General features: G+C 30.2%; 1 protein-coding gene and 1 long non-coding RNA gene across 4 annotated transcripts in view; both read right to left on the reverse strand.

Annotated features, from left to right (window-relative positions):
• Nucleotides 1–1135: 1135 nt before the first annotated feature.
• Nucleotides 1136–5318, reverse strand: LOC103855216 (aquaporin SIP1-1). Of its 3 annotated transcripts, none has more exons than XM_009132174.3 (4): nt 4998–5318; nt 2752–3124; nt 1657–1929; nt 1136–1585 (listed from the first exon to the last, which is right to left on the reverse strand). In XM_009132174.3, the coding sequence occupies exons 1-4, from the start codon at nt 5036–5038 to the stop codon at nt 1427–1429; spliced, it is 846 nt and encodes a 281-aa protein (XP_009130422.1). In that variant the 5' UTR covers nt 5039–5318; the 3' UTR covers nt 1136–1426. The 3 variants fall into 3 exon arrangements, with proteins under 3 accessions (XP_009130422.1, XP_033146843.1, XP_033146842.1); XM_033290952.1 differs by having other exon boundaries at nt 2752–4664; nt 4998–5317; XM_033290951.1 differs by having other exon boundaries at nt 2752–5317.
• Nucleotides 5319–8592: 3274 nt separating this feature from the next.
• The window catches only part of LOC117133894, a 13637-nt gene continuing 9604 nt past the window's right edge, over nt 8593–12625 (reverse strand). The window contains exon 2 of the long non-coding RNA XR_004457943.1: nt 8593–8696. This is a non-coding gene — a long non-coding RNA (uncharacterized LOC117133894). The remainder of the gene's footprint in view (nt 8697–12625) is intronic.

Here is a 12625-nt window from a genome sequence, read left to right on the forward strand (position 1 = left end):
ATTTTCATAGTTTATATTAAGTAATTTATTTTATTTTTTGAATCGTCAACCTTATCATCCATATCTTTTTAATATTTTTTGTCTATCCGCACCGATGTAATTTTTATTTTTGTATGGATCAAATTTTAAGTATAATAAATAATTATATATATATATATATATATCAAAAATTGTGTGCTATATATTTCATAGCCTTCAAGTTTTACCATATAAGATTTGCATTGGACTGTTACTTATATGGAAATATATTTAAAATCATATATTTATATATTAATTTATATTTTATTTATAAATAATTTGAATGACTATAAAACGCTAAAGTTATATAAAATGATAAATTTTGCTATTCTTAAATCAATTTAGGTAACTTTATAAATTTTGTCGGGTGGATTAGTTTGAAAATGAACTTATGTATGTTTTATGAGCATTTGAACCGAGAAAAAAAATAATAAATGCTAAGAATTAGAATAAAGTAAATTGTCATTCATAAATCAATTAAGGTAACTTTATAAATTTTGTTGAGTAGATGAATTAACATTAATTAGTTTGAAAATGAATTTATGTATGTTTTATGAGCCTTTGAACCGAGAAAAAAATAATAAATGCTAAGAATTAGAATAAAGTAAATTGTCATTCTTAAATCAATTAAGGTAACTTTATAAATTTTGTTGGGTGGATGAATTAACATTAATTAGTTTGAAAATGAATTTATATATGTTTTATGAGTCTTTGAACTGAGAAAAAGATAATAAATGTTAAAATTAGAATAAAGTAATTTGTCATTCCTAAATCAATTTAGGTAACTTTATAAATTTGGTCGGGTGGATGAAGTAACATTAATTAGTTTGAAAATGAATTTATGTATGTTTTATGAGTCTTTGAACCGAGAAAAATATAATAAATGCTAAAAAAAAGAATAAAATAATTTTGTAGTGGTATAAAATGTAATTAACAATTTCTTTTAAAAGTAAGTTAATATTTTAAGTTATATTTTAATAAGATAGATTTAAATCCAACTCAAATCACAACATATTTCATAAAATCTAGAATTTAAAATATTTTTAGTAACAATAAAATTTACGTATATTTTAGTATCACAAATTTGATAACAGTAATTTATCATTTCTAATAAAAATCAATTTGAAAACATTTCATTAGGTTCTCGAAACCACTTAGGGGATGAACTGAACTGAACCAATCCAAACCAGTAATTGATAATCTAATGCTTATCAACCGGAAGAGTGTGTGAATGATATATGCACAAAACGGATAATAGTTGACATCCGCAACAATTCATAATATAAAGCTTGAATCTAAACAATGATAAGGTTTCTCCTTATTTTGGAATGGAAAAACCTTCTGAATCTTTCTACATCCCAAAACCGGTAAAGTATTGAACCGGTCTTGTCTCGATTGGTTTATCCCCTCAGGCTTTCTTCTGTTTCTTCTGCTGCGGTGTAGGTGGCGGGAAGATAGTACGGAAGACCAACGCAGCAGATAAAGCTCCAACGAAAGAATTGATCCAGTACACGTAGAAATGGTCCCAAGTGTTGTGAGAGCTGTACATGTATGCCCACCCAAACGCCTGCATTGCAAACACACAAGACGTATTTAAATACATAATAATATCATAACGTGAAACCAATGGATACTTACAATGGCAGGATTCATGGCTGGTCCGGTGTATTTAGAGCCAGCAACAACGAAGCAAATGGTTGCGAGAGCGAGCAAGAAGGTCTTGGCGAGTAATCTTCGTGGACCCCTGATGATAATAAGTAAAGCCGCAAAGGTAATACCGAAACTTAAGATGGTTTCTGCAATAGCTCCAGTGTGCACATCAACCTGAAGGGAAGGTCCAGATATCATGTGCTTGTACTTCTCTGGTATGAACTCCATGATGGCCAATGCACCTCCTGCCGCACCAGCTGCCTGGTGGAATCACCAAACGAATTATCTCACATTTTCATTTACAAGGAATAAGAAATTTATTGTTTCTAAAGCAAAAAGGTGTAAGAACCAAGAATCGGTGGAAAGAAGGATCATCAAACTGAGTTACAAAATCATCAATACTTGATCCTACCAAGAGGCATTAAAATGTTTTTTTGATTCAATTTAATTCTCTTAAGGAGCACATCTTACTCCTTGGTAAATTAGTTTTACTCAAATTAACAGTCTTTCTATCTCTTTATGTTATACAAAGAAACACATGGACAAGCAGCAAACTTCAGAAAATTAAAAAAGAACAAATAAAGAACAAATAAAGAAAGATGCAAGAAGAAGAAAAGTTTTTTTTTCAGCTTTAATAAAGTGGAAAACACATGAATCAACCAAAACAATTTTTTTTAAAGAATCTGATTGTGTTCTTGTACAACATCAAAACCCCCACAACATTGACCAGATCAAAGCGAGAATATACTAACAATAAAAATGATGTATGATGCAGTTGAGAAATAAAAGGTAAAATTTTCACTTCAAAACAACATAGATTTGGTGTTTCAAATAAAAAAAAGTGTTTAAAAAAAAAAACAACATAAATTTGAGATTCAGACACAACTAGATTTGAGATTCAGTGGAGACAAATCTCACAAAAGCATATACTTTATAGATTTGAGATTCAGACACAACTAGATTCAAACTTCACAGAGACAAAACACAAGCCTATGTAAGGACAACACAGATCGCAGAACTAAATCTTCAGACACAAAATCCAAAAACTCTGAAATTTTTTGGATCTTTAGCTTAGAAGTATACCTGAGCAGGTAACCTTATCGCCAAGGTGAAAAGGGTATCTCCGGGGACACCGGCGGCATAAAAGGCGGCGTTTCCGGTAGGGTTAAAGCTAGCGCTACCGAAGACAACGGTGAAAATGGAAACGTAGAAGAAAATCAGAAACGTGGTGATGGCCAACGGAGCCCAAGCGATTCCCTGAAAACCGGCGGCGGAGATGATCTCCGTCGTCTGTAAACCGAACGTCGCGGAGAGGACGACCCAGGAGAAGGTCATCAGCATATCCCCAATCGCTGACTTCACAACACCCATTCTCACTCTTCTTCCTCTTTGCGTGTGTGTGAGTATCGAGAAGTCTTGTGTGTTTCGGGATCGGAGTAGTTGGCCTTGTATGGGGCTTTCAGAAGATTTGAAGAGCTTTCCTCAAATAGATATTTTATTTTATTTGTTTATTTATTTTTATAAATGACAATGAAGATATCTTCTTTGTATGATTCACCTAACCAATCGTCTTGCAAATTGTTGCAAAAATACAAACTAGTACGATTTATTTATTAATGTTTTGTTGAAATTATATGTAGTTTAATATTTTTATAATATTCTTTCATCAAAATTCATGGGTTCTATATTAGTGATTTAGGTCTTCTTTCATATTAGAGTTCTCTTTTGATGATTATTGTCTCTATATTTGGTGTTATTGTTTTTAGTTTCCTGACCGAAAAAAAAAATTGTATGGACTCAAGGTGACCATACTTTTGAGGACTCATGAGCATCTTTGGTCTTTATCCTTTGGTCTTATATCAGGGACTGTATTTTGGAACTGAGTTAGTAGAAACGGGCATATCGAAATTTCATTTTATAAACTAAACTTTAATAGGGTCAACACATTTCGAATATTGTGATCACAAGGCAACCGATGTTTTGTAAAATTAGATGTGTAACTGTTGCGGATTTTATGTTTCATTATGTATGTTTCGGATTTTGATTCAATACTCTGTTTCCTCTTTTTGGGTCAAATAATTTTTTGGATTTCAGGCACATGATTAATTAGGCCTAAGAATCCTTGTGTCAATTGAGTTACCATATGGTAGTTTGCTGACTTTGCTCTGCAATGAGTAAATGATTTCTGAAAACAATAAAATGGTTCCCAAATTACTCTAGTCAAATTTGTAAACTGGTCAATATACACCATTATTGTCATATGTTTTTCAAACATTAAATGTCTTTCAAACAAAATACCATATCTTCCATATATCGTTCTCTTCATTTTCCTATAAATAGTAGTGTATGTTTTTTATGATGACACAAAAACTAAAACATATATACTAGAAAGCTGAATATTCCGGCTCCTAAAAAAAGGTGACAATGAGGTCTACAAAGGGAAAGCAAAAGATCGAGATGAAGAAGGTTGGAGCCTATGCAGCCCGAAAGATTACGTTCTCGAAACGTAAATCTGGACTCTTCAAGAAGATGAACGAGATCGTTTCACTATGCAATGTGGAGACAAGTTTTTTGGTCTTTTCTGATTCCGGAAAGCCTTACACATTCGCATATCCGTCTCTGGAGGAAGCGGTTGGCCAGTTTAAAAACCCTTTAAGACATGAACCATCCGCAACAATCAATACCAGACCGCTGGTGGAAGCTTATAAGAGACAGAAGAACCAGGACCTCATGGAAAGGTACATGGATCTCGTTGAGGAGCTTGAAATAAATAATGAGAAGGAAAAGATTTTGAAGAAAATTATAAAGGAAAATAAGGAGAAAATATTGTGGAATATTCCTCCGGCCGAATGTTTGAGCGTGGAAGAGAAGAAGTGGATGCGCCAAACGTTTGTAGGTTTACATGTTTTCTTGAGCGATATGGCCTTGAAATGTTTTGGAAATGACGGTGACGGTTCATCTTCTAGTCAAGAGAGTCGTGGTCGTGATGGCGAAACCTATGCATGAAAAAACTTGATTTGCTGTTTTTATTTTATTTGAATTGCTGTTTTTATTTGTCCTTGTATTGGTAGACTATTAGTGATAGCATTGGTGATGATGAAACTATTCATCAACGTCTCTCTATTTCTATAGTCAATCGTATTCATTACGAACCAAATATCATATATAATAATCTAATTATTAAGAATAAATCAACATTGTTTTCTTATAATGGGTCTCTTGCATAGATTACACACCCTAAAGGCCTAAACTGATGAACAAAAACATTTATTGTTTTCAGGATTCTTGTCAATCGATTAAAAGAATTATCAAAAGATGGAGATACCAACCTGAGATTTGTTGTCATATATGTAAGTTTTGAAGGCCTCATCAACAAATGTTGCTTTCAGATCTTCGGTTTCGCAGACAGATTTTTGGTTGAGACAAAAGTAGATTGAGAAATTAACAATTCAAAGGTCTAAATTGAATTAAGAATATTTAGAATTGAAAGAATCTAATAGAGGGTGGTGTAATAATCAATCGATTTAAGAGAGAAAATCTAATTTCATATTTTTTGGAGTAGAAATGGCCGAGCGATTCACTATCGAAAGAGGTAAGAATCAGATGATATATTTTCTCTCTAATAGATCAGACACGAGACACTGATAGACAGAAAGACTTCTCAGAGTATCGACTCGTCAGATCAAAATTTGGTCTAGCTAAAATGAGCGGTTGACAAAAAAAGAAGAGAAAACCTTATCCCTTTTCCTTTTCCATTGACCGAGGAAAAAATATTAAATGAATGAAACGACATCGTCTCTTTTTGGACAGTTTGCTGGTAATATAAAAGCCTTGTGCAATATTATATTTATTTTTGGTTGATCCAGCCCATTTAATAACCAAATTTCATATATGTTATTTTTTTTGCCAACTTTTTATTTATTAAGATAACCAAGTGATTACATAGTTTTTACACAATCCTAGCATCAGAGCCGTGCCTCACTATAGGCTGCCAAGCATCTGCTTGGGGCCAAAAATCAGAATAATAGTTTTAGGGGCCAATTTTGTTGCATGGGTCGCCTATAGTACAGTTGGTAACCGTCGTCATTATTACTCTAGGGTCACGGGTTCAAATCCCAGCTGTAGAATTTTGAACATTTTTTTTGAAATTAATATTTTATCGTCCAAAAAAAAATTCTTCTTAAGAGCCCACAATATTCATGCACGGCACTGTCTAGCATCTATGGCTAATACATCAACATTTGTAAATGACTCTTTACTTGGTACCAAAAATTAAAAGAACAAGATTTTGACATTCCATGGATAACGTGTATCAGTGAGAACGTTTTGGTGATACACCTCTTGGTGATGGTTTCTTCAGTGTAGAACTGATGATGTAACCCATCAATTAGTAGTTTGCAGTCTGAGATAAAAGTAACTTGATCATAGCAAAGATTCTTCATCTGCTGCACTGCCATTGAAAGAGCTATTGCTTCTGCCTCCAAAGGAGAGTTTGTTGGGTTGATGGAAGAAGAACCTTGGAGTTTTTGAATGCCTTCTCGACTATATAAGGACCATCCAACTTTATCCCACTTCTTTATCATTCTTCCAAGAGGCATCAACCAAGCAATAATATTTTGTGGAGGTGGGTAACACATCATGAATTATTCAAAAAAAAAAACATAGATTTGAGATTCAGACACAACTAGATTTGAAATTCAGTGGAGACAAATCTCACAAAAGCATATAATTTATAGATTTGAGATTCAGACACAACTAGATTCAACTTCACAGAGACAAAACACAAGCCTATGTAAGGACAACACAGATAGCAGAACTAAATCTTCAGACACAAAACTTCATAATACTCCCTAAATTGGTGGACTAACACTATCAAATCACTATTCTCTAGAAAAACGGAGACAACAAATGTTCCAAACCTCTTTGACCTTCATAATATGTTAGTGAATGATCAAACTATACATTAAAACAAGACTTTCATATTTTTGAATTTTTCTCAAAATCTATGTGTTAACTCCTACGAAAATATTGAATTTTCGGGAAATGCTATATATACTAAAGCCTATGATTTTTGGTGTTGTTTTAAAAATTTTAAACACATTCTACAGTTATATTAGTGTATATTAAACTCTCTTTCATGGTACATGAGCATTATTTTAATTTTTTGTCAGTTAATTTTGGAAAACTTCATAATACTTCATAAACTAGTGGACTAACCACAATAAAATCGCTATTCTATAGAAAAACAGTGACAACAAGGGTTTCAAATCTCTTTGACCTTCATAATATATTAGTGAATGATGAAACTATGAATTAAAACCGAATTTTCATATTTTTGATTTTTTTTTCAAAATCTATGTGTTAACCCCTACGAAATTATTAATTTTTTTCGGTAAATGTTTTTTATACTTAAGCCTATGATCTTTAGTGTTGTTTTAAAATTTCGAAACAAATTCTACATTTTTATTAATCTATATTAAACTCTCTTTCATGGTACATGGCCATCATTTTAATTTTTGTCAATTAATTTAGTAAAACTTCATAATACTCCCTAAATTGGTGGACTAACCACTATAAAATCACTAGTCTCTAGAAAAACGAAGACAACAAAGATTTCCAACCTCTTTTACCTTCATCATATGTTAGTGAATGATGAAACTATGCATTACAACAAAATTTTCATATTTTTTAATATTTCTCAAAATCTATGTATTAACCCCTACGAAAATATATAATTTTTCGGTAAATGCTCTATATACTGAAGTCTATAATCTTTAGTATTGTTTTAAAATTTCTAAACACTATCTACATTTTTATTAGTGTATATTAAACTCTCTTTCATGGTACATGGGCATCGTTTTAATTTTTTGTCAATAAATTTAGTAAAACTTCATAATACTTCTTAAACTGGTGGGCTAACCACAATAAAATCGCTATTCTCTAGAAAAACGGAGACATCAAAGGTTCCAAACCTCTTAGACCTTCATCATATGTTAGTTAATGATGAAGGTATGCATTAAAACTAAATTTTCATATTTTTGAAAATTTTCTCAAAATCTATGTGTTAACACCTACAAAATTATTGAGTTTTACGGTAAATGTTTTTTATACTTAAGCCTATGATCTTTAGTGTTGTTTTAAAATTTCTAACCACATTCTACATTTGTATTAATGTATTTTAAGCTCTTTTCATGGTCTAATGGACTCGTTATAATTTTTTTATCAATTAATTTAGTAAAACTTCATAATATTCCCTAAATCGATGGAATAACCACTATAAAATCACTATTTGCTTGAAAAACAGAGACAACAAAGGCTTTAAACCTCTTTGAAAGTCATCATACGTAAGTGGAGGATGTAACTTTGCATTAAAACAATATTTTCGTATTTTTTGAAATTTTCTCAAAATCTATGTGTTAACAACCCCTATGAAAATATTGAGTTTTTGGTAAAAGTTTTATATACTGAAGCCTATAATCTTTAGTAATGTTTTAAAATTTCTAACCACTTTCTACATTTGTATTAATGTATTTTAAGCTCTTTTCATGGTCTAAGGGACTCGTTATAATTTTTTATCAATTAATTTAGTAAAACTTCATAATAATCCCTAAATCGATAGAATAACCACTATAAAATCACTATTTGCTTGAAAAACGGAGACAACAAAGGCTCCAAACTTCTTTGAACGTCATCATACGTTAGTGGAGGATGCAACTAAGCATTAAATAAATATTCTCGTATTTTTTTGAAATTTTCTCAAAATCTATGTGTTAACCCCTACGAGAATACTGAGTTTCTGGTAAATGTTTTATATACTGAAGCCTATAATCTTTAGTGTTGTTTTAAAATTTCTAACCACATTTTACATTTGTATTAATGTATTTTAAGCTCTTTTCATGGCCTAGGAGACTCGTTATAATTTTATATCAATTAATTTAGTAAAACTTCATAATACTCCCAAAATCGATAAAATAACCACTATAAAATCACTATTTGCTTGAAAAACGGAGACAACAAAGGCTCCAAACCTCTTTGAACGTCATCATACGTTAGTGGAGGATGCAACTATGCATTAAAACAGTATTTTTTGAAAGTTTCTCAAAATCTATGTAATAACCCATACGAAAATATTGAGTTTTTGGTAAATGTTTTATATATTGAAGCCTAAAATCTTTATTGTTGTTTTAAAATTTCTAACCACATTCTACATTTGTATTAATGTATTATAAGCTCTTTTCATAGTCTAAGGGACTATATATGAAGCCCTACGAAAATAGTGAGTTTTCGGTAAATGCTCTATATATGAAGCCTATAATCTTTAATTTTTTTAAAAAATTTAAAACCACATTATACCTTTGTATTAATGTATGATAACTTCTTTTCATGGTACATGGACATCGTTCTAATTTTTTATCCATTAATTTAGCAAAACTGCAAATACTCCCTAAATCATTAGACTAACCACTATAAAATTGCTATTCCTTAGAGAAACGGAGACAACAAAGGTTCCAAACGTCTTTGAACTTCATCATATTTTATTACATGATTCAAATATGTATTAAAACAGTATTTTCAATTTTTTTGTTTTTTTTTCAAAATCTATGTGTTAACCCCTACGAAAAGAGTGAGTTTTCGGTAAATGCTCTATATATGAAGCCTATAATCTTTAAATTTGTTTTAAAATTTAAAACCACATTATACCTTTGTATTAATGTCTGATAAACTTCTTTTCATGGTACATGGACATCGTTCTAATTTTTTATCCATTAATTTAGCAAAACTGCAAATACTCCCTAAATCATTAGACTAACCACTATAAAATTGCTATTCCTTAGAGAAACGAAGACAACAAAGGTTCCAAACCTCTTTGAACTTCATCATATTTTATTACATGATTCAAATATGTATTAAAACAGTATTGTCAAATTTTTTGAATTTTTCTCAAAATCTATGTGTACCCCCCTACAAAAATAGTGAGTTTTCGGTAAATACTCAATATATGAAGCCTATAATTTTTAAATTTGTTTTAAAATTTAAAACCACATTATACCTTTGTATTAATGTATGATAAACTTCTTTTCATGGTACATGGACATCGTTCTAATTTTTTATCCATTAATTTAGTAAAACTGCAAATACTCCCTAAATCATTAGACTAACCACTATAAAATTGCCATTCCTTAGAGAAACGGAGACAACAAAGGTTCCAAACGTCTTTGAACTTCATCATATTTTATTACATGATTCAACTATGCATTAAAACAGTATTTTCAATTTTTTTGATTTTTTTTCAAAATATATGTGTTAACCCCTACGAAAAGAGTGAGTTTTCGGTAAATGCTCTATATATGAAGCCTATAATCTTTAAATTTGTTTTAAAATTTAAAACCACATTATACCTTTGTATTAATGTATGATAAACTTCTTTTCATGGTACATGGACATCGTTCTAATTTTTTATCCATTAATTTAGCAAAACTGCAAATACTCCCTAAATCATTAGACTAACCACTATAAAATTGTCATTCCTTAGAGAAACGGAGACAAAAAAAGTTCCAAACGTCTTTGAACTTCATCATATTTTATTACATGATTCAAATATGTATTAAAACAGTATTTTCAATTTTTTTGATTTTTTTTCAAAATCTATGTGTTAACCCCTACGAAAAGAGTGAGTTTTCGGTAAATGCTCTATATATGAAGCCTATAATCTTTAAATTTTTTTTAAAATTTAAAACCACATTATACCTTTGTATTAATGTATGATAAACTTCTTTTCATGGTACATGGACATCGTTCTAATTTTTTATCCATTAATTTAGTAAAACTGCAAATACTCCCTAAATCATTAGACTAACCACTATAAAATTGTCATTCCTTAGAGAAACGGAGACAACAAAAGTTCCAAACGTCTTTGAACTTCATCATATTTTATTACATGATTCAAATATGTATTAAAACAGAATTTTCAATTTTTTTGATTTTTTTTTCAAAATCTATGTGTTAACCCCTACGAAAATAGTGAGTTTTCGTTAAATACTCTATATATGAAGCCTATAATATTTAAATTTGTTTTAAAATTTAAAACCACATTATACCTTTGTATTAATGTCTGATAAACTTTTTTTCATGGTACATGGACATCGTTCTAATGTTTTATCCATTAATTTAGCAAAACTGAAAATACTCCCTAAATCATTAGACTAACAACTATAAAATTGCTATTCCCTAGAGAAACGGAGACAACAAAGGTTCCAAACCTCTTTGAACTTCATCATATATTATTACATGATTCATATATGTATTAAAACAGTATTGTCAAATTTGTTGAATTTTTCTCAAAATCTATGTGTACCCCTACGAAAATAGTGAGTTTTCGGTAAATGCTCTATATATGAAGCCTATAATCCTTAAATTTGTTTTAAAATTTAAAACCACATTATACCTTTGTCTTAACGTATGATGAACTTCTTTTCATGGTACATGGACATAGTTTTAATTTTTTATCCATTAATTTAGCAAAACTGCAAATACTCCCTAAATCATTAGACTAACCACTATAAAATTGCTATTCCCTAGAGAAACGGAGACAACAAAGGTTCCAAATCTCTTTGAACTTCATCATATATTATTACATGATTCATATATATATTAAAACAGTATTGTCAAATTTTTTGAATTTTTCTCAAAATCTGTGTGTACCCCCCTACGAAAATAGTGAGGTTTCGTTAATGCTCTATATATGAAGCTTATAATCTTTAAATTTGTTTTAAAATTTAAAACCACATTATTCCTTTGTATTAATATCTGATAAACTTCTTTTCATGGTACATGGACATCGTTCTAATTTTTTACCAATTAATTTAGCAAAACTGCAAATACTCCCTAAATCATTGGACTAATCACTATAAAATTGCTATTCCCTAGAAAAACGGAGACAACAAAGGTTCCAAACCTCTTTGAAATTCATCATATGTTATTACATGATTCAACTATGCATTAAAACAGTATTGTCAATTTTTTTGAATTTTTCTCAAAATTTATGTGTACCCCCCTACGAAAATAGTGAGTTTTCGGTAAATGCTCTATATATGGAGCCTATAATCTTTAAATTTGTTGTAAACTTTAAAACCACATTATACCTTTGTCTTCACGTATGATAAACTTCTTTTCATGGTACATGGACATAGTTCTAATTTTTTATCCATTAATTTAGCAAAACTGCAAATACTCCCTAAATCATTAGACTAACCACTATAAAATTGTTATTCCTTAGAGAAACGGAGACAACAAAGGTTCCAAACGTCTTTGAACTTCATCATATTTTATTACATGATTCAAATATGTATTAAAACAGTATTTTCAATTTTTTTGATTTTTTTTCAAAATCTATGTGTTAACCCCTACGAAAAGAGTGAGTTTTCGGTAAATGCTATATATATGAAGCCTATAATCCTTAATTTTGTTTTAAAATTTAAAACCACATTATACCTTTGTATTAATGTCTGATAAACTTCTTTTCATGGTACATGGACATCGTTCTAATTTTTTATCCATTAATTTAGCAAAACTGCAAATACTCCCTAAATCATTGAACTAACCACTATAAATTGCTATTCCTAGAGAAACGGAGACAACAAGGTTCCAAACCTCTTTGAACTTATCATATATTATTACATGATTCAATATGTATTAAAACAGTATTGTCAAATTTTTTGATTTCTCAAAATCTATGTGTAACCCCCCCTACGAAAATAGTGAGTTTCGGTAAATGCTCTATATATGAAGCCAATAATCTTTAAATTTGTTTTTAAAATTTAAAACCACATTATTACTTTGTATTAATGTATGATAAACTTCTTTTCATGGTACATGGACATCGTTCTAATTTTTTATCCATTAATTTAGCAAAACTGCAAATACTCCCTAAATCATTGGACTAACCACTATAAAATTG

This window comes from Brassica rapa, chromosome A05 (assembly GCF_000309985.2).
Source record: "Brassica rapa cultivar Chiifu-401-42 chromosome A05, CAAS_Brap_v3.01, whole genome shotgun sequence".
Classification (NCBI taxonomy): Eukaryota; Viridiplantae; Streptophyta; class Magnoliopsida; order Brassicales; family Brassicaceae; genus Brassica; species Brassica rapa.

Coding starts and splice junctions, on each gene's coding strand:
- LOC103855216 (XM_009132174.3), bottom strand. CDS start 5,038: ATGAGGCCTTCAAAACTTACATATATGACAACAAATCTCAG. Junction 1,930..2,751: donor CGATAAGGTTACCTGCTCAG/GTATACTTCTAA, acceptor TGATTCCACCAG/GCAGCTGGTGCGGCAGGAGG. Junction 1,586..1,656: donor CAGCCATGAATCCTGCCATT/GTAAGTATCCAT, acceptor TTTGCAATGCAG/GCGTTTGGGTGGGCATACAT.